This window comes from Trichosurus vulpecula, chromosome 1 (assembly GCF_011100635.1).
Source record: "Trichosurus vulpecula isolate mTriVul1 chromosome 1, mTriVul1.pri, whole genome shotgun sequence".
Lineage (NCBI taxonomy): Eukaryota > Metazoa > Chordata > Mammalia > Diprotodontia > Phalangeridae > Trichosurus > Trichosurus vulpecula.
The window spans coordinates 202,394,434-202,417,537 of NC_050573.1; the positions used below are offsets into that span (position 1 = coordinate 202,394,434).

Consider the following 23,104-nt stretch of genomic DNA (forward strand, 5'->3'; position numbering starts at 1 on the left):
TTGACATTACAGTTCCTGACTTTTTCCGAGCTGGTTGCACATTACTATCCCTCATGTATTCTGCACTCCAAATAAACTGGCCTGCCTGCTCTACCCCAAACATAACATTTCCTCTCATGTCTTCATGCCTGGAATGCCCCATTTCCTCTGTGCTCCCTCTCAGAATCCCTACCTCTCATTAAACCACAGTTACCATGTTACCTACTCCCGGAGTCTTTACTGGATTCCCCAAGATGTTAGTGTACCTCCATCCAATGACTTTGTGTATTTGCTTATCTGTATCTAAGTCGTCCTCCTTTCTTTTCCTCTCACCCCAAGAAGTCAAGTTCCTTGAGGGCAGGGACTCTTTTATTATTTGTTACCAGCTCTGAGTGCCTTAGGTTTGTAAACACTTAATAAAAGCTTGTTTAATTGATCTGAATAGGCAGCCGCTTATTCTTAAACACTCTGTGTGATGAGGGGTGGGGGGATTTGATAGCTAATTAGGTAACATTCCTTTTTTTTAACCGGACCTTTGATTTTCTGTCATAGGGCACTCCTTTGAAAAATTTCTACCAACATTGAGGTTGGTACTTGCTCCGTATTAAAAGAGTTTTACCTGGAGGCATTGAAATGTTAAGTGATTCACCCAGGGTAATGCAGTTATTGTTTATCCTAAATAGAACTTAGACCCAGGCCTTCCTGATTCTGCAATCATCTTTCTCTGGGCCACATCAGACTACCTTTGAGCCTGTTTTTCTTTTCTTTTCTTTTCTTTTCCTTTTCTTTTTTTTTTTTTGTAAATAGTGCTGATTGTTACAAAGTTCTCCCTTATACTGAGCCAAATTCTACTTTCCTGGTTCCTGGTTTCCTGGTACACATGTACATTACAATGTACATTTACAAATTGTACAGCACAAATGTAATCTCACTTCCATTTGAGAACCCTTTAAATATTGGAAGACATTTATCAAATCTGTCCAGTCACGAACTGTTCCTTCCGTGAAATAATTTCAAGACACCTGCCATCCTCAGGATGTTCATTAATTTGTTGTTTTACCGCTTAAAATATGCAAACAACTAAGGAGAATAATCCAGATGTGATCTGGCAAGTACATGGAGCAGTTTGACCATTCTCCAGTTTAACCCTTGGCAGCCCAAGATACATTAGCTTTTTTTGGCAGCTACACTGCGCTGCTGACTCCTAGTTTCTGTTCACATATACTGCTGTTGACATACGTTTTCCTTGTGTTTGTGCATTTTTTAAAAAATTCAAGTTCAGGACTTTACATTTTATTTTCATTACATTTTATCTTGTTAGATTTTGGCTCTGTTTTCATCTGTTGAGAATTGTTTGACACCTGATCGTCCAATTTAATGGTCATGTTGTCTTCCGTGAAATTGATAAGCCTACCATCAATGTATTCTTTGTAGTCATTGATTTAAAAAGAACAGTGAGGAATAAAACAAGACCAAAGCATACCACTAGAGGGCTCCTGATTTTCAGTAGAGTGTTTCTTCCATGACAACACAGGTAATAGATGATAAGGTGATCGGTTACCTGTGACAGTCATCAGAATGGCTAACTTAGCTAGGCTATGTGCTGTAGGGGCTGTGTGTGTGCGTGTGTGCGTGTGTGTGCGTGTGTGGATTCAACCTGAATGAAGCAGGGTGATAATAGAAAAGACTCCTTTACCTTTGTTACTATCTCTGTGATTGGACAAATCAGTTCACCTCTCAGGGCCTCATTGTCTTTATGTGTAAAATGAGGCAGTTACACTAAATGACCTTTAAGGTCTCCTACGGCATTGAATCTTATTTTCCTGTGACCAGTGCCCAAAATTCTAAATTGTGTTCCCAGGCCTATGAGAACTTTGTGGCTGAGGAAATGATTTAATAATTCAATAATTTCTTTTTTTCCTGTAATGAGTGACTGACGAAAGAATATTTATTTAGCAGGTTCTTGTTGTGGCCCAGTAGGGTCCTCCAACCCACTGAAAAAGAGTCTGCGATATTATTTAATTACTAGGTAAGGAATAACAGAGGGACATGCTGTAGGTTGGTGGAGAGAGAGGCTGACCTTGTAGTTAGTGAGACCCGGGATCCTCACTTGTGTGGTCCTGGGTAAGTCATCAAGCCTCTCAGTGCCTCAAGTAATTGTAAGTCACAGAAGCAGATCTTCCTTAGTAAGGGGGGTTTACTATGCCTTTGAGATTGCAGGTTCAGAACAGGGGATGAAAAAAAAAAGAGGAAAGGCAGTCAATTTCCTGTTGACTTTTTTTTACAGGATGATAGCTGAAAGATGGAGCTGAAAGAGACAGTAGAGATTATCTAGTCCAACACCCTCGTATCCAGCGCGTTTTCCTCTGAACTACACTGACAGTTTAATTCCAACCAAATATTTTAGCATGAAGTAATTTGATGCTCTGTGGCATTTTGAAATGATACTGTATGTTGCTATCAGCATCATCACCGCTTTTGTTGTTATTATTATTATTAATTGGTCTGGACCTGATATTTCATTGTCAAAGGAAACTTCCCTTGAGGAACCTCCCTGTACCGCCTGAGATTGGCAACTGTTGTGTAGTTGAGAATGTTGCCTGGAACACTTGAGAAGTTAAGTGATTCGTGCTGCAGGGTCAGTCACAGAGCCTGTGTGAGTGTCGCAGGCAGGATTTGTCTTCCTGCCTTTCAGGTGGCAGTGTGGAAATGCCCAAGGAGGGTATTGAAATTCTTTTTGGTCCTCTCAAAGTTCAGTGGGCAAATCGTTGAAATACGAGAATGCTGCACATCATCCTTATGTTCCTGTGACGTTTTGTACTTTTAAGAACACTATAACATCTATTTAAATGACAATGACCCTTTAAAATAAATAAAATTTTCCCATTTAACAGGTGAGGAAACAGACTGGGAAGTTAAGTGATTTGTGAAAGGTGGGAGCTGTATAGTCTTAACAACTATGACTGCGACACTGATGTCCTTTTCATTTGCAGTAGTAACAAAACACAATTTTATAGAAATACAAGACCTCAGAATCTGAGGAGACCTCATGGGCCATCAAGTTCAACTGTCAGCTGAACAAGAACCCCTTCTACCATGTCCTCAACAGATGTCATTAAACCTTTACTTGAAGATCTGCAGAGAGCTCTACCCACCACCCCTTTACTCATTCTATTCGACTTCTGCATAACTCTACCTGTTTAGAAGAACCTATCTTAAAAAGACCATATGTAGGTCATCCACTATTTATTCAACAAATATTTGTTCAGTTTCCCTGCACTTAACAGATGGAGAAACCAAGGCCCATAGAGAAGTGACTTTTTCGAACTCACAGGTAGGAAAGGAAGAGGCAGACACATTTAATTTCTCTTCCATATGATAGCCCTTCAAATACTTGAAGATAGTTATTAGTTCCTCGTCCTCCCTTTTTTTCCAGGTTGAACATCCCCAGTTATTTTGTATGGCATGAGTTGTCTCATTTTCACTCTCCTAGTTGCTTGTATCTGGATGCTCTTTGGCTCGTCCGTTTCTTTCCTTTATAAAATACTGAGCATGTCGTCATGTTCCAGGATGGTGCTCAAAAGAGAAAAGTGAGATTTTCACCTTCCTCATTCTCAGCACTACAGTATACTACTTAATGGAGCCCAAGATCACTTTAGCTTTTTTAGCTTCCATGTTGACTCAATTGAGTTTGCAAACCTTTAGAGTATTTTCACACAAATGGTTGTTGCAAGGATTGAATTTCTTGGTCTGTAGAATGGGGATTATACCATGTGTTCTTAATTTATCTACAATCCCCATAGGCTTATTTGTATATTTAACAGCTCCGTGAAGAGCTAGGATGTGAATCCAAAATATAAAATTTGCTATAGTGGAGACTTCTTTGTTTATTTTTCTGGAATGGTGTCAGATATGTATATACATATCCTTACAGGGGGCAGTAGAAAGTTAGAATTGAACTTTTCTATTGTGTCTGTGTTGGGGTTTTGTTTCCTAATACTACAAATTTCAATAATCTGAAAATAGAACAAGAAAGCATATTAATTTTAGTGTTATGCAATTCATTTCCACTGGGGTTTACATAATAAGTGAAAAGCTTATTCTGTGAAAGTATTTCTCAGGTCATATCCTTCTTTCTTCTATATTTTTTGGCATCAGTTTCTGGGCTTCCCTTTCTTCCCTTCCCTCTGACTTTTAGGTTTCCTTAACCTGCTTTTTTGCCTCCACATAGGGCTTTATCTCCTTCCAGTTCTGTTTTCCTAGGCTATAGTTTCACGTGGGTGTTATAATTTTAAGCCTATGTTAAGAGCCGTATTCATTAACTGATCTATAATGTGGCTATCTTGGTCACCTTGGACAGTCATTTACTTCTATGGAACTTAGTTTTCTCAGCTTTAAAATGAGAAGATTGCATGATGTGATTTTGTAAAGTCCACTTGGGTTTTAATGATTTTGTATCTCAAAACTGGCTTTTATTTACTGTCTCAGGGTTTCCTTTTTAAAAATTAAACTCTGACCACCCTGGCTTCATTAAAAATGCCAAAATATATTCTTTTTGTCTCTTTGGTTAATGTTTTATTTATAGGTAGAAAAACAGGAAAAGCAACCCTTAAATCTTGCTGGAAAATTATTAGCAACTTCCTTTAAAAAATGGCAAGCATTTCCTTTTTAGAATGGCCATAATCTTTGCTAGTCCTTTGAACTAGAAATGCCCCCCAAAGTAAAATGCAGATAGAAAGAGGAGTAGAAATTAGAGAACCAGTTTATCTGTTCCCTTACATATATAATCTGTAGTCCAACCAAACTGGACTACATACTTGCCATTCCACTCATAGGCCTTGCCTTATGCCGTTTCTCCCATAAGGGTTGCTTTCTCCTCTCCTACCACTGGCATTTTTCCATCTGTGTGTGTGTCTCCATTCTTCAAGACCCAACTTAAAGTGCCATTTTTTAGGAAGCCTGCGCTGACGTACTAGCTGAAGTTAACTCTTTCCTTTTCTATACTCTTATACCTCTCCTGTCACTTAGAACACAAGGGCCTTTTAGTTGTTTGTGCAAAACTGTTATCTCCTCAGCTAGTCTGTAAGCTTCTCAAGTAAGAAGTGAATGTTTATTCATCTTTACAGCTTCCAGTGTCTTGAACATAATATACTGTGCTTACAATAACTGTTTTTGAATGATAATGAAGGACTCCCAAGTAGTAGTATTTAGTAGGTTGTAAATTAAGGTAAGCAGAAGCCAAAGTATTTGTAAACCAGTTTTGGAGTCCTTGAATGAACAACACATATTTGAGCACTTTCTATTGCAATCAGTTTTCAGAGTTCTTAGGAAGGAATTACTTAACAAACAGTATTCTGGGATTAATTGTATTTGTTGAATTGAGTCTTGAAACTTTTATTCAATTTTAGTCATACTGATTTTTTTTCTGAGTATTAGGGCAAGATATTAACTAAAATTTATTTTTTTTATCATGTGCTGTTTTTAATTTTTTACCCTGTATTGGTCTTCCTTTCTTCCCATTTTTACTGTCTTTCCCCTTCTTTCCTTCAGTTTTAAGGTGGCAGTGAGGACCACCCTTTTGTGTGTATCCAGAAAGGGTGCCAGTGTTTTGGTTTATGATCACCTTTGGGATGTAAACTAGTTTCCTCCAGAAATGATAGAGATTCTTTAGCCTATGGAATTTGCGAATTATTCTCTTGGTTTCTTATTTATGTTTTCACTCCCCAGACTGAAAGAACTCAGTGAGTGTGTGCCTGTAGTTGCTTTTGTAATTGATTAAACTATGAGGAATTTATTTCCTGAAAACAGTCCTTGAAGAGGCTATATTCAGAAAAGATTTAAATTACCTTTTTTACATGGTATCAGTGGTAATGGAGAGAGAGTGATGTGGATCATGCCAAATAGCAAACAATCCAAAAATAATTATATTTTACTTTGGAATGCATTACATATTTTGGCAACATATTTATATTCCTAATTATGTTTTGCTTAGTCTAATATTAAAATTAGTTTAAATTCCTGAAGCATAAAACAACTGACAGTAGAAACAGGGGGAGGTAGTCCAGAAATCTGTTGATGGCAGCCAGAAGTTTGTCTGTAATTTAAAATTGACCCCATATAATAATTTCACAAAGGGGTTAATTCTCACATAAGTAAGCAGGTGTTAACTATAGTGATTATTACTTTTTTTCCTTTTAGTGGGTCTATTGAAAATGTTTTGTATAGTAATAAGGTTCTCAATAGGCCATGGGTACTTCTGGTCATGACCTTTATGTTGCATTAGTGAGAATTTTCCATTTGCCTTTTCCTTTTTTTGTTTAGGTAATTGGTGAGATGCTGAGGATTAGCTGGAAAAGTAAAAAGGCCAGTTTCCAGCCATAGATGTGTAACAATAAAAAAAAGAAAACTATTATATGTTTGTGAGAATTAATGAGATAATTGAATTATATACATAACAGGCACATTTTTAAAATCCTTAAATTCTGTTTTCTACATTTCTCTTCTGTTTTGCTCTGCTTCGTGCATCTCCAGTGACTCAAGGAACCTTTGTGGAGGAAGTCCTGAGCAAAGGGAGGGTAAAAACTTTTATCATTTACGTGTGTAGTGTGAGGCAATGTTGGGTATATAGAGCTGTCCTTAGAGCAAGGAAGATGAGTTCAAGTACTTTCTCTGGAACGAACTTCCTACTGTGTGATGTTGGGCAAGTCACTTAAACTCTCAGTGTCCCAGGTAACTCTCTAAGACTATCAGTTGCCCAGAGAAAGTAATAGTTTACATTGGTAGAGGTTTTCCTATTCTGATGAATTTAAATTGAAAAACAAATTAAATAAAATGATAGCCATCAAACTTAAATTATTTTTAAAAGAGAGAAGTGTTTCTCTCTTCACATGAGCAAAAACTACTGACTGTAATGAAACAGAAGAGGTATCCATCCTAGTAGAACAAAAAAAATGTGGAAAATTTATGATAGAAGTAACAGGTTTTTTTTTTGGTAACCCAAGAATGAGACTTTAAAAAGGAGAATCCATTTCACATCCTAAATGCAGTTGATTTGGTATTTGCATTTTGTCATTGCGTTTTAGAAAATTCCTTTTGAAACTAAATAATGTTTTTACCATCAGAAACATGAGGCATAGAGATAAATTTTCTTAATAAATCATGTGAAAAAAATTATTTTTTTCATCTATAATTGACATATTTGCATCTGTAGCATTACCTCACTGCCCTTACCTATAAGCTATCATTTAAGAGCCACTGGTACAATAATTTACATAGAACATGAGGGATTTTAAAATTATTTATGGATTATTAAATGTACATTAACACCCTGTTGGTATATCACATGACTGTCTGATTAATGATTTTGCATATTTTACTATTGTATTTAAGTAGCTTGAGGAAAAGGGCTATCGTGGTTAAACGGATTTGATTTTCACTTATTTAGTTGGCTGAAAAAATTATCTTTGGACTGGTCTTTATAATTTTTGCAACCCTGATGCCCAAACATATCTAAGTATCTTAAGAGCAAGACCTACAAATTGAACAAACTTTATTGAATTAGTCTGCTGGTCGCCTATTCATGTTTTCACTGCCTACATTGTGAGGGCTCAGTGGGTTTTGTTTTCACAAGGCAGCAGGTGTCCAACGAGACAATACTAGAGAGATTAGTCAAATTCAGAATCAAGAATGTTATGAGTTGTGAATTCCAGTGGCATTTTTTCTTATTCATCCTCAGGAACATTTCACAGCTCTTTTGAGGGGATGAAGCGAACAATACAATGAGGAGTTTTGTGCAGCAGAGGTCAGGTTACAGAAATGATGAGATGCGATATTTAAAATGTTTAACAGTACAAATAAAGAGGAACTCATGGATGGATTTGACCATTGTAGGACATGAAACTGTAGAACACAGCCAAAGTCTTGAAATATCTTTCTTTCGTATACTTTAAAATATTCTTTGGGGGGGGTGGATTAAAAGAGGTGAAAAGTTGAAAAAAAAAAAACTAAAACACAGTCATGATAAAGGCAAAAATTCAGGATTATTTTCAATTATATTAGGCCTTACCCTTCAAGGTATTTAGGACAATGGAACAAAAAAGGGAGCTAAGTTGTATAAGAGAAAGTTTCTGTAACTGACATGGAATAAAATTAGTTGACACATTTTTTTCCTTGGAAATCATGAAACTTAGTCTTTCCCTTGCTAAACTGAACAGCTTGTAATTTTATTTTTTTAACTTAAACAAATAGTGGTATTTTACTGACACTCTCCTCCACTCCCATCTTCCTTGACAGTAATCAGTTTAATAAAAGGTGTCAGTGATGATTGGCACTGTTTGTACTCATCTGTTCATCCCCTCAAAACGTTATTTATTTTTTAGTACAAGAAAAACAGTTGTTTCCAGGAACTTAAAGCATGATATTCTCTTTGTTGAAAACCTGACCCTCATGATTATGTAGGATTTTTTGAAGATTTCCAGAGAAGACACAGTAAGCTTACCAGAAGAAACACAGAGATGATTTAAATAAGACAAACCCCAAATGCTGAAAATTTAACTATTGGTTTAGAAATCTAGTAAATCACTTACTAAGGCAGCTAGATGGTGTTACTAAGCACTATGTGCCAGGAACTGTGCTAAGTTCTGGGTTACAAAGAAAGGCAAAAGACATTCCCTGCTTGCTTGCAAAAGGGAGTGCCCACTCTAATGGGGACACAGCATTCAAACAACTCTGTGCTGTACAAACAAGCTATGTACTCAATAAATAGGAAACAGTCAACAGAGGGAAGGTACTAGAATTCAGAGGAATTAGGAAAGGCTTCCTTAGAAGGTAGGGTTTTAACTGGAGGAAGCCAGAGAATCCAGGAGACAGAGATTGATAATAATGATAATAACAAACGTTTATATATCATTTGCTATGTGCCAAACACTGTGCTAAGCCCTTTACAAATATTATCATATTTCATCCTCTCAACAACCTGGGAAGCAAGTTACTATTATCCTCATTTTACAAATGAAGAAACTGAGTCACAGAAGTTAAGGGACCCTCTGAGGGTCACACAGCTAGTAAATGTCAGAGGCTAGATAGCTCTCCATCCACTGCAATACCAAGTTGCCCCTGTGAAGGCAGATGAGAAGTAACATTTCATGCATTATGGACAGCCAGGGTAAATGGCTGGAGTTTGGAGATGGAATGTCCTGTGTGAGGAACAGTAAAGAGGCCAGTGTCACTGGACAGAAGAGTACATGGGGTGGGGTGGGCATAAGGTCCTAGAAGAAGATGAGAGTAGGGACTAAGTGAAAAAGGGCTTTGAATGCCAGACACAGGCTTTTAGATTTAATCTTGTAGGTGATAGGGAGCCACTGGGATTTACTGAATGGGAGGCAGAATGGGTGGTCAGTCTGGAGTCAGGAAGACCTGGTTTCAGATCCAGCCTCAGATACCTCCTAGCTATGCAACCCTGGGGAAGTCACCCTCTCTTTGCCTTAGTTTTCTCATCTGTAAAATGGAGATGCGAATAGCACCTTCCTACTCGAGTTGTTGTGCGGAGCCCATCAGATAATAATTGTGAAATGATTAGTGTGGTGCCTGGCACATAGTTAGAATTGTGTAATTGTTAACTGCTGTTGTCATCCTCACCTCCCAGGGTTGTTGTAAGGATGAGAAAAGATGTGTCAGGTACTCTACGGACCTTAAAGTACTGTAGAGATATTAGTTATTAGCTGTTATCATTCTCACCTGGCTGGAAGGTAAGAGAAGACCTTTCTTTGAATGAAACTAGAGGGTGATGTAACCTTCAGAAAACAAAAGGCAATGCAAAGTGCTGGCAATTTCCTATCTTGAGAAGATGTGAAAAGAAATCATCTAACTAGATTGCTTAGAAAACATAGGTTGAGGTGATCATTTCAGGATGAAATTAATTATTTAATGGCACCATCCAAAACCTTTAGTTGTATAGTTAGAATTCAGGGAGCAAGGAGCTAGGGAGGAGAGATTTTTGGTGAGTACACAAATATCTAAAAGAATCAAATTTAGGCGTCAGAGAGTCCACTGTGATTATTATTTCTTTAATGAATGCAAAAGTGCCATGGGGTAGGTAGATAGATGATAAGAAAGCATATACCTATTTGGAGAAGCCAAAACACAGAGAGCTTTAAGTTAGCTTCCCAAAGTCACAAGATATACCCATATTTAGAGCCAAGAATAGGACCTAGGACTCTTGGCACCCAGTACATTGCTCCATTTCCCATATCTCATTTCATCTCTCTGAGGAGTAAGGGAAAATAAAGTTGTTTTTTGGTTGTCTGTTTTTTAATTGAGAGGGGAAAAGAACTGAGGCACTAATATGTGCTAAGAATTAAGTGCCTTAAAATGAATGTAAAAACTAAACTAAGAGTGATCAGTGGAACCCAAATCAGTCATTAAAGTGAAAGGGGAATAATGTATCCTACAAAGTGCATTTATTATATCTCTATGCATTTTAAAGGGTAGTAGATTTTTTGTTGTTGAAGATGTTACCTCTGGGGTTAAAAACAATTAAAGGTAATAATTCTGAACAGTGAACTTCTGGTACTATTAGAAGCCACGGTTAGTATGTTTCTGCTATGTATATGTACAAAATGAGCCATTTTTATTTCCTCGTTTGGATACACATTGCTCCAGCTCATGTCTAGTTTGTCAAAGCTTAAGCACAGAATTAGAATTTTTATTTTAATATAGACTTGGGAGAATATTTTAAAAAATTAAAAACTAAGCAGCCTCTCTACATCTTTGTATGTTGCTTTAGATTATGGGGGGACGAGGAGTATATTAATTTAGGGCCTACTCTTGATCTGTTGTTTCAGATATCGTTATCATCATTATTTCTATTTGAATCTCAAAAGAAATGATATTAACAATAATAGATATCACCATACCAAATACTTAAGCTACATAGAACCCAACGTTTTCAAAATATAGAACGCTAACAAGAGGAGATCAAAATCATGAGGAAACAGGGTGAGGTATATAGCCTCTCCATTGTCCTGATTGCTACTGGAGTTTTACCAACATTGAGCCTGTGAGCTAACATCATAAAACTTTTATTTGGCCACAAAACCAGTTATTTTTTCCAATTATGTAATAGTCCATAGACCATCAAATATAAGGGAATGACAGCAGCCTAGGGGGCCTTATCCTAGGATCATTTCTATGTGGATCTCATAAAGAGAGATGAGAAGAATGATACATAAATTTACATATCACTTCAAGATTTATAAAGAACGTTGCATATGTTATCTCTTTTGATACAACCACCTTGCACTACAAAAATTTATAGCCCTCATTACTTACATATGAGGGAAACTGAGGCTCAGTGTAATTAAGACACTTGCCTGTGGACCCACTTGCAACTTGTGTTAGGATTCTAAATCCAGTATGCCCTCAGTTACACTGCACGATTTCTACTACTGCATTCTATAGCAGTGGGAATTATGAATGCTATAGTGTGTGAAGGGAGTACCAGCTCCAGAGTCATGAGAACCTTCATTCAAGTACAGCTTCTAGCATGTGGTTAGCTCTATGATCTGGGTCAAGTCAGTAATTTCTTGGTTCACCAGTGTAGAAAATGGTCAGGTTGAAGATGAGGATGCATGGTTCTGGGGAGTGCAGATCTGAGAGGAAATGGAAAAAAGTTGGAGGGGCTGTGGGAAGACAGACACACTAATACACTGTTGGTGAGATTGTAGTAAAGCTCTGCCCTCACTCTTCAGAGTGAATGGAGTGATTCTCCTTTAATGTTATCAGCCCGAGTCTCCATTCTGGTATGTTCCTCCCACTGTTAGCCTCCAGTGATTATTACTCTAGTCCAGTGACCCAGTTAATATCACTCAATACCATAGATATTTATTTAGAAGATACATGAAGAACAGAAGTACAGATATTTCCTCCAATGCCTCAAGATACTTTCTCCTTTATACCTTCAAAGTCCTTGGGGGCTTTCCCCACTCTGAAGGACTCCCTGACTCTGAAGAGTGAGTGCAGAGTTTTGCTACAAAAAACTCTTCATACTCACTATGTAGTTTCTACATAGCATTTGCCTAACCAGGTTTACATTGCATAGCTATAAGGCCTGAATGATGGACTGGCTGGCTATAAAACTTTGCACAGCCGATGGCTCCTGGGCCTCTGGTAGTTAATCATTATGGGCTTTTGAAGTTCACTGGGTCATAGCTATCTCCAGTACTTTCACCTAAAAGCAGGATAGAACAAATGCAAAGAGGCAAAGAAGAGAAGGCTGTATTCATGAGCCACATGTCAGCCTTAGATGGAGAGGGCCAAAGGCTTCTTCATTTACATTGTCTCTCTCCTTAAGCTCTGCCTGGGAGGAAAAGAACAATAGCCAGCCTCAACTGAATTGTGATGTTATCTGAATTAAGACTGTGTGTTAGGCGGAAGCATGACATAGTAGCAGAAAAGCTGCCATAGAAGAAAATTTAAAATGGAGTTATTGAAGGAGCTGTCAATAACTGGGATACGTTGTATTATCAGTACAAAAAGGGGGTGGAAAAATGAAAAAATGAAAAATAAATTAGAGATGGCTGCAAAGTTTTAACTGGGAATGAGAATTATAATATCCCCAGGATCATCAAAAATACCCCATTTGTAGAATTTTGCTTCAACTTAGCTTTAATGAAACATGTACCAAATGACGGTAATGTCTGCAGTGCACAGGACATAGAAATATTTTGTTCTAGTGCTTTAAAGACTTTGCCCATGCCTTAAAAAAAGTTGTGTTAAGAGGGCAGAGAAAACAGGGATAAAAATAATTTAAAATCATTATGTTACTATTAGCACTTTATAGTATTTTAAACTACATGTGTCTGTTCGTACACATGTATGTATATATGTACATATATACAAACATTTATACATACATGTATGTGTATATATCTATATCTCCACTCAACTGTTTTGTCTCTTAACTAATTTTCAGTTGAACTTGAATTTGCCACTTACGATGTTTAAAATAATCAGTTCCTAGTTTAATGAAGAGAAAAAGTTCCAAAATGATCAGATGCACAAACCTGGTGTGTTGTTGCCTCTGTCACAACTGATTTTTCAGCCAAAAAAAGTGGTTAATTTTGATAAGACTGATTTTCCCCCCGTAAAATCCTTATTTTTGCTTGTATCAGTCAAACCACACTATCTCAAAGTACCCCTCCCCAACACACTTTCTTCCAAAGTTTATTATTACTAATACAATAATAACAAAAATAAAGATTATATATGTCTTTCTTCCTTCCTTCCTTCCTTCTTTCCTTCCTTCCTTCCTTCCTTTCTTATTTACAAAGTGCTGTCATAGGAAGGGTAATTCATTTTTCTCTGACAGCAGTTTTTGTCCTGAGTGAACTCTTTTCCTTTCACATTTTCACCTAGTTCAATGGTATCCATACTGTCAACCTTCTATACCTATTAATTGCAAGAAATGATAATCTGTTTCCAATGTAAAGTATCCACATTCTTTGGAGACATTTTGTCAGTGTTGCTTTTTGATTCAGAGTATTACTATTTTCTTTTAGTTTGTTATTTAATATTGGTCAAAAGTACAACCACTTGAATTTAGATTGTGCAGCTTTAGAGTCCAGTTTGGGAGCACAAATGTTTTGGGCTTTGACAGATGTTCTTTGAAAATACCACAGATGTGTGGTGTCATGTTACATTGTTGCTCTCAGCCTCTTTGTTTTAAATTATAAATTGTACTAATAGTATGGGGCATGTGTTTTCATAAATTCTTATCCCCTATAATACAGGAAAAAACAGGGTTTTTTTTCCTCCTTCTCAGACTAACCCGTTGAGAATTTGAAAATGACCTTAACAGAATGAGCGTTCAGTCCCTTGGGACTGCAAATGTATGGGTTATTTTTAACCTAATTACTTTGAATTAAACAAAGACTTAAGACATTTTTCCCCCTGAATTGAAGTCGAGGTTAAATACACTTTTATAGCAATGAGAATCCAACCCCAAACATATGGCTACCCTTCAGTGCTTTAGGATAATCCCAGGGGGAGGATGCACTTTACAACTCTGTTTGGCTTTAGTTAAATGTTAGTTTTTTGAGCTCATGTGAGTGGAACGATTTATCCATCATCCATCTCATCCTCATCAATTCGCGTATTGCTTTGGATTGGTAACATTTTATATATGGACGTAGCCCTTTAAATTTGCTTAACAGTGGCTCATTAACTACATACTAATTGAAACCAAACATTTGTCAGTCTGCTCCCTTCAGCTCCATAGTAAATGCATTCTGTGAAGTAAGCATTACTGCTGTGATGAAGATCATCTTAGAATTGATTTTTAACCAATTTGAAGAGATTCATTGGTTTTGTCTCTTGCTCCAAAAGAGGAAGTGTCAAAGAACATTCTAAGTTGTCAGATATATATGTATATATATGTACATGTGTGTGTGTATATATATATATGTATATATATGTACGTGTGTATATATATATGTCTATGTATACACATACATACATGCAATTATCCACTTTCAATTACACATACATATTGAAGTTTCTCAAAACCCAGTTAAAACAAAGCAAACAAAAAAGTACGACTCCTCCTGAGAGAATCATAAATTTTTTAATCTGGCCAAGTACTCTGCCAGCTCCACTTTTCAAATCCCCTTTATGTTTTGTCTTCTATTAGAATGTAAGTGCCTTGAGTGTAGGAACTGTCTTGTTTTATTTCTTTTGTATCCCCAGTGCTTAGCGTAGTGCTAGCTCATAATAGACACTTAATAAATGTGCTATCTGTCCATCTATCTGTCTGTCTATCTATCTTTTCATATAGTCCGGTCTTCATCTCAGTTATGATCCATTCCATTATGTACCATTTTAGCCAGATGTATTTGTATGGAAAAATGGTTTGTTTCCAGAAAGTGTTAATACTGGAACATTTCTACAATACTCTTTCCTACAGAGGAGAATTTGGGATAATATTATTCAGTTTTGTTCCCTTTTCCTACAGAGGAGAGTTTGGGATAATACTATTCAGTTTTGTTCCCTTTCCTACAGAGGAGAATTTGGTATAATACTGTTCAGTTTTGTTCTCTAAACACCAAAAGATCCTTGTCAAAGAGGATATTTCCCTTGTAGGCACTGCTCCACTGTAGGAGCCAGTTAGTACTGGTTTGTAGATTTGGCCATGGAGAGCCCTTGAAGCCTCTCCAGGACTTTCAAAACTGATAGCCACCTACCTCCCTGACTCCGTATTCTCCCCATAGCATGTAAAGATAGGGAAAACACAGACTTCATTATAGAGTCCTGGTATGGAACCCGAAGTGGAACCTTGGAAGAGCTAAGTCTAAGATAAAATTAAAGACTCTTTAATATAATGGGTAGAAATAAGCTTATGACATTCAAAACTCCCTAATGGTGGCATAGCTAAAAAAAAAAATTTGTAAGGTTTTAGAAAATCCATGAACACTAGATCTGCAGTGTGCTATTAAGGGGTCACAAAATCATTAAGGCTGCTATCAAGGAGAGAAAACAAAATGCTTCAGAACCCTCCCAGAACAATGGGGAAAATATTGGCCCAGATTCACCATATGTATGACTCGCTAGGACATTTTTTATGGTCATATAATGTAGCCATACACCCAATTATTCCTTTCGCTGGTTGACTTTCTCTTTTTTCTACTAATAGTTATATAAAACCTGCCCTTTTCCTTTCCCTTCCTAATTTTCTTCCCAGTTTTTCTATCTACTCTTCTTTGTCTGGCAGACTCTTCCTTCCCATTTTCTGTGAGCATCCAAGCTCTTCTATCTGAGATCACATTTTTACATGATTCATTACTGGATTTATAGTCCTGGGTACAATTCTTTCTCTGCTTCTTACTACCTGAATGACCTTGGGTAAGTAACTTTAAACTCTCTAGACTTCAGTTTCTTCATATGTAAGATAAGGGAAGGGGGGTGGATTAGATTAGATCACCATTAAGGTCCTTTCCGACTTGAAATATTTTTTCCTATGGCCTGTAGTACCTTTTCCTGATGAATAAATAAATTGGAATATCACATATATAGCCCAGATGTTTATTATTTCTTGTACTGTATGAGATATTCATTTACGGCCATAAAAAACTACTTCTCTGAATCTACTTTGGAAAGGCTTCAGACAGACAATAACTTCTGAGGTCTTTTAACACTGTTAAGTAACAGTGAATAAGGCAAGCTCCTTATTCTTTACATCTCAAGGTACCCTCTTCTTAATTCAATTAAGTAAACTGTATTTATTAAGCACCTATTTATAGGCAAGGTGATAGGGAGTGTAGTGGATAAAGAGTTTTCCTTAGAGTCAGGAAGTCCTGGGTTTAAATTCTGCCTTTTTCTTATCTGTCCTGGCTTGTCTGGTCTTGGACTAGGCACTTAACCCTTAAGTGCCTCAGGTAACTCTAAGATAAATTATAGACAAGTTGCAGATCTGCATACATGAAAGTGTTTTCCTTACTGAGAGTTCCACATACTAATGCATTTATTTATAGGTCTATTTCCTTCTCCCTGTCCCCCTTCCAAAAAAAAAAAAACCCAAACAAATCAAAGCAAAAACCTTCATGGCACTTTGCTAGGCCCTGTGAGTATAAAGGTAAGGCACAATATAGCCCCTACCCGCAGGAAGCTTAAAATGTAATTGGGGAGGATCATTGAGACATGAACATAGATAAATATGATATAGAGTAGAATGCAATAGGAACAAAGGAGGGGCTCTAGACAAAATGATGTAAGAAATAGGAGGGAAAGATCATTTTTTGATGAGGCTGTCAAGTAAGCTTTCATGGAGAGGTAGCACCTGGGCTGGGCCTTGAGGAATTGGAGGAATTCAACAGGCAGTGTTATGAGGCATCAAGAATGGATGACTTCTGGAAAGGCAGTTATAAGGGGGCAGAATAAGATTGCGCAACAGCTGGCTGAGTACATGAAGAGGGATCGAGTAAAACAGGCCTGGAAAGATAGGTTGTAGTCTGATAGGTTTGGATAGCCCCCCTACAATATTTTATTTTCATGAGCCAGATTCTTTAGCAGGTTTCCTTTACTCATGGAGTAACTTTGGTTCTTTAATTTAAAAAAAAAAACACAATTTGACTTGTTTAGTAAATTTTCTACATTAAATTAATTCCAACAAATAAAATATCCTGGCTTTTCACTCACTCTGTCCAAGTTTCCAAGGCTTTTATCTTTCTTTTTTTCTTTTTGGTCTTTTCATTTCCATTCACTTTTAATCTTCTATAGTTTTGTTAGTATGATCTCTGTTTTATTGACTCTTTTTTTCCCTTTATTTCATAAAGGTCTTTCCATATTTTTATCTTATTCATATTTGGCATTTTAAATTACTCTATAGTATTCCATTTCATTAATTTACTCGACTTTAAGCATTCCCTATTATTGAGACATTTCATTTCCTTCTAATTTTTAAAAATTAAATGTAAAATTATTAAAGTTTTTGAACAGCCCTTTTTTGCTTTGCTTGTGATAACACTTTTAGTATCTATTTCCAAAAGTAAAATTATTAGGTCAAAAGGTATGATTATTTTTGGAACTTTTACTGTGTATTGCCACATTCCTTTTCAGAAAAGACTTCTCCATCAACAAAGGAGTATATCTATTTTTCCACAATCCCACAAGCATTCTTTTATTACTTTTTTTTTGTCAATTTGAGGGTTGTGAGGCATTTTCCCCAGATTATTTTAATTTACTTCTCTTTGACTATTGAGTTTGAAAATTTTAAGTGATTAACAGTTTTTTTAATTTTAAAAATTGTTCATATCCTTTCAATAATTATCATTTGTAGACAGAATTACCTTTCTGTATTTTTTTAAACTGCTCATTAGAGGTTTTAATTAAACCTATTTTGCGAGGTCATAATTAGCAAGAAAACATTTTTATCACTCCTCTTCCCCTCCATATTATGACTAAGTTATCCAGAAAACACTGGGCCTTGTCCTGGGAGTTTCATCTCTTCCTTGTAGCATTAGGTTGCAACCTTGCACTGGACTCTGAGAAAAGAATACAAACGAAAGAATTGCAAACTGTAAAGTACAGTACCTGAGAAAGCACTATACTCCTGCTTGGAGTCAAGTTTTATGGCTCGGAAGTAGGCAATTATAATAGAAACACAAATGCTTTTGCTTTTTATTAAAGTATAAACTAGCTGTATCAACAGTGAATTTTCTTACTATATTTTTGTGTCCTATTAAGCAAAATAGAGTGATTGTCGTATTGTTTTTCACTATGGATTATCCATAAACCAGGGAGACTCAATTCAAAGACAGCTAAGGTCCAGGACACTGTTGCGGTTTTCTTGAAAATAAAGTATGTTGAAAGCAATTAGCTTCAGTGCCTTTATGGTACTAGTATATTAACATTTCTGTAAAGTTATTAAATTTCCTTTTCATATTACCTCTACGTTTAAATGAGAGGTGGTAACTTTTTTATTTTACTTTGGGTTCTCTAGGAGGAAAACCGTACAATTGCAAGTTTTCCGAAGAGGTACCTACGGTGCTGCCTCATGGAGATCACAGTCGTCAATTTGGAAGTGGTAACGTGTCAGAAAATAAGGCCAGTGAATCAAAATTAGGAATAACTATTTCTGTTCCAATACTTGAAAATAACATCCAAGATGCTTCTAAAAATGCTGAACAACACAGATGTTCACTTGACTTAAAAATGCCAGCGTTTCACCGTAAGCAAGAGATTCCAGGCTCTGGCAACAATGTGGATTTTGTTTCAGGTATGGATCAAGCATATACAGAAATGGCAGTAGATCTTCAGGTCTCATTAGAAAACCAAGCTAGTCATCCTAAAGAAAAACTGTTTGATTTGCACAAGGACTATCCTGGGGGAGGAAAAAAGGTGATAATGGCACCAGACCTGATTCCACTAGATTTAAGTGAGAAATCCACGAGAGATGATTCCAGGAATAAGGATATTGCTTCATCCTTGCAGGCTGCTTTGATTGTCCACCCATGTCCTTACTGTAACCACAAGACCTACTACCCAGAAGTTTTGTGGATGCACAAAAGAATCTGGCACAAAGTGAGCTGCAACTCTATGGCTCCTCAGTGGATCCAGCAGAATGGTTATAAGGGTATAAAGAATACCATAGTTTTTCTTGCCAGAAGTGGACGCACTGGACCTCCACCTGTTCTTGGGGGAAAAGACTGTCAGCCCTTGCCCATTGCCCGATTCACACGCACCCAGGGCCCCAGTGGGTTGTCAGCATCCAAAAGCAGTTCCCCTCTGGGAGTCACAGTGAAACCAGCTAGTATGCCTAAGAATAAGGACAGCCCTTTGGGTGGCAACTCTGAGCCATGGGCATCAGGTCCTGATGGGTATCGGCAAACCAAAATGACCCATGCCCAAGAGCAATACAGTTCAGCTTCGCAGCACTCACCGCAGCTGAAACCTAAGTATGAATCCAACTCCAAACTGGTGCATGCAGGCGGCTATAGCCGAAGCATAACGCCTACCCAGACAGTCATATCGAGGGCAAACCCCCAGCTCACCGGTAGTAAGCCAGCAGAGAAATACTTGATTTCCCCAGTGGGGGCCAGCTTTACCACTGCAAATAAACACTGTACATCTGACTCCATGAAGGCCAAGTTCAACCTTCAGCCTCAGTATCCACCTCTGGGTAAAACCGAGCATTATTTGAAATCTGAAGGTCCCTCCCTGTCTCCTCGGGAGCCCCACAACAAGGCTGCACATGAGCTGAGGACACTGGCCAACTGCAGCGTGGGATCCAGGGGAAGCCCAGTGATGCAAGCTCAGTCCACTGTGACAGGAGCTTCCTCAGTTTTACACTCCCTCAAACAAGAGCCAGCACCTGAGGGACATGACAAACGCCTGGACATTCTAAACATTTTCAAGACGTACATTCCAAAGGACCTTGCTACGCTCTACCAGAGCTGGGGTGCTAATGGCCCTGCCTTAGAACATAGAGGTAAGACTTGTAGTACCTTTCTTTCCTCTCTGTGACTTCTTAGTCATTTATGTAACCAGACCCCATATAAACAATGTCTTTTCTGAGACAGTTTGAGTAATTTTTCCCACTTGGAGGGTCATGGATGCTGCTCCCACCTGCTGTGTGACTTCCCAAATGCAGGTCAGATGTATCTGTTTCATTGCAGAGCATTTATATTATATTCCCTCACCCACTACTTTGAGTGAAGGTAGAGTTACACAGATGTTTCAGTTCCCTTGTAACACTGATACCCTAGTGATATGCTGGTGTTAGTACACATCATAAACTTTCCTGCTTTGGGGAAAAATAAGGTCTCTCTCTAGGCTCCTGCATGATGTGAATTTGGGAACCCATTTAAATTTCCTCTGCGCAGAAATGTGCCAAGAACCCGCAGACCTGATTGTGATTTACTTCCTTTGTCATTCTAAACAAAGAATCCTTGGCTAGTCATTGTCCTTAATTCTCAAAAGATGAGTAATCATTTTGAGTTACTATTTTAAGTTTTATTTTTATATGTGTATTATTTTAAAATATATACACTCTGTGATCAGAAACAAGTAAACAGGGTTTTACATGATATAAGTATTCCATTTAAAATTCTTGGAAATAATAAACTTGAAGAAGGTGTTTTAAAAATGGATTGTAGGATACTTTTCCTCTATTTTTTATGTTAGTATTTAATAAGAAAACTGTTTACAGCTTACCACATGCTCTACAGAGCTTATAAAATATATTGTTTCTGTTTTTTTAAAGGCTATTTGAAACACAAAATACAGTGAGGTACCTGAATACTGAGGATTTATTATTAAAAACCAAAATGAAACAAAAACTCCATCTTTGAAATTTTTCTCTAAGGCAGCAGTTATATAACTTCTCATGACTCCTTTCCATTCTTAAAAATTGTTTCAGATCTACTCCTCCAAGAACTTTTGTTTATGGGAGCTATATCTTTTGATGTTTGCTAGATTTTTAACCTATTAGAAGTGAAAATGTCTTGGTATCACTATGAAAATAGTTTTGACCTCATGTATTCCCTGAGAGGATCTCAGAGGAGCCCCAGAGGTTTTTGGACCACACTTGGAAACTACTGCTCTAAGGATTTATCATTTGTTCCCCCTTGGTGATGTTAACCTTGATTTGAGTAAAAGCAAGGCAGCATAAAAATACAAAGTGAATGCAAAATAAATATTTCTTCAAAAGAGTGAATGTGTGAGTGAGTGAACTTCAGTAATGCTGATGAGGAGGGGGGCGGATGACTGATCATTGAATATTTGTTTTCTGAAAATAGAGGCAGACTTCTCAAGGGAAGGACATAATTCTTGGTTTTGTGAAATAGCTCTGGTTGTTAAAGAGTAGAATACGGAACATAGTGGTGATACTGGCTTAGAATCATGTGTGAGGAACCTTTGAGAAAGGCAGCATTATATAGGGGCTTCACAACTGGCCTCAAACCTATGAAGACTTGGGTTCAAGTCCTATCTGTGATGGATAATGGTTTTGTGACCCCCAGGGCAAGTCATTTAAGTCTTCATTTCTCTAGGAAACTCTCTTAATGATACAAGGCTCAGAGAAGGTGCTGACCTGCATTGGTAGAGAGAATTTCTTTACTTGGGAGTTCCCTAAAGAAATTATACGTTTAGTCTCTATTCTTATAAAAAAAAATAAGATTGTATAATAGAGGGCATATTATTAGTAAGAACTTCTTCAATCTTCATTGTTACTTTTCAGCCATTTTGGTTGAAAGTCCATGAGCTAAAAGGCAGTATGCGTAGAGTGAAGAAATAAAGGTGTTTGTTTATATGAAAGCATATAAACTGCCTTTAGATTATGGGATTTCTTTGTCCTATAAATGAGTGGATTATTTGGCAGTAAAGTCCACTCTGTTCCCATGTTATTGCTATGTGGTCAATTAATGCAGTCCTTCTGTCACTATTTCTCATAGCTAGAAGATCTTTCTAAATTTTCTAGAATGAAGGTAAGGTCTTAGGCCACAGAGTGATGTGTGAAATTGTGGTAAAGGATGAATATGAAATAAGAGTTATTAGTTGAGCCCCTTTTTTTTAGACTTGACTTTATTTTATCAGCAACGGGGAGCCATGAAAAATTTATTTTTAAATTTTGTTTGATGTCTTTTGTTTTCAACGCGATAGTGATTTTGTAACATACCGTCTTGCCTATAGGACTGTCTCTTGTAACAAAGAAAAGTAATTAAACAGAACCGAATAATATGTAACATATAGCGTCCACAGCAGTCCCATTTCTAGTAAGAGGAGGGAATTGTATTTTGTTATCTATTCATAGAATCATACAAACATAGATTTAGAGTCAGAAGAAACCTTATAGGTCATTTCTTCCAACCCCTTCATTTTCCAGTGAGGAAACTGAGGCCCGGCGAATTGTCTTGCCAAAGTCGTAAAGATATTTACATTACTAGACCTCACATAGGCCAGTCCGTCAGTAAACATTTATTAAGCGTCTACTGTGTTAGGTGCTGTGCCAAGTCCTGGGAATACAAAAAAAGGTAAAAGACAACTCCTACTCTCAAGGAGAACTGAGTTTTGAAGGAAACCAGGGATTCTAAGAGGCCTAGATGAGGAGGGTATGCATAGGACAAACTATTCGATGACATGGATGTGGGACATAGTGTCATGTATGCGGAGTGGCAAGAAGGACCGTTTGGCTAGATTATGGACCTCATGAAGGTGAATAGAATAATGCATAATAAGGCTCTAAAGGTGGATTTGAACCAGACTGGGAAGTGACAGGGCTAGGATTTAAACCCAAGCCCTTCCCCTCTAAATCTTATGCTCTTTACATTACACCATCCAATTTATTTAAAAGAAAATCTTCTTCCCCCAAACCAAATAGATTTTTCTACCTTTTCTCTCCCCCAAAGCACATGTATTCCTATTCCAATCTAAAGCCTATGTGTCCTGTGTTAAGGCTGAACAACAGCTACCACAGTTTTGTGGTTTTCTTTCCAAAAAAAAAATTAAATGTTTCTATATACAGTTTTGGTAACATTTAAAAATTGCTCTTACATTGACTTTTTTTTAGGTTTTCTTTCCAAAAAAAAAAAATCTTAAATGTTTCTATATACAGTGTTAGTAACATTTAAAAATTGTT

The 23,104-nt window shown here is 37.1% G+C and overlaps 1 protein-coding gene across 2 annotated transcripts in view; it reads left to right on the top strand.

Annotated features, from left to right (window-relative positions):
• Positions 1-23,104, top strand: part of ZNF516 (zinc finger protein 516) — a 148,442-nt gene that overhangs the window by 109,356 nt on the left and 15,982 nt on the right. For both annotated transcript variants that reach the window (XM_036763336.1, XM_036763340.1), the window contains exon 3: positions 18,470-19,957. In XM_036763336.1, the coding sequence (XP_036619231.1) occupies positions 18,470-19,957 (1,488 nt within the window). The remainder of the gene's footprint in view (positions 1-18,469; positions 19,958-23,104) is intronic.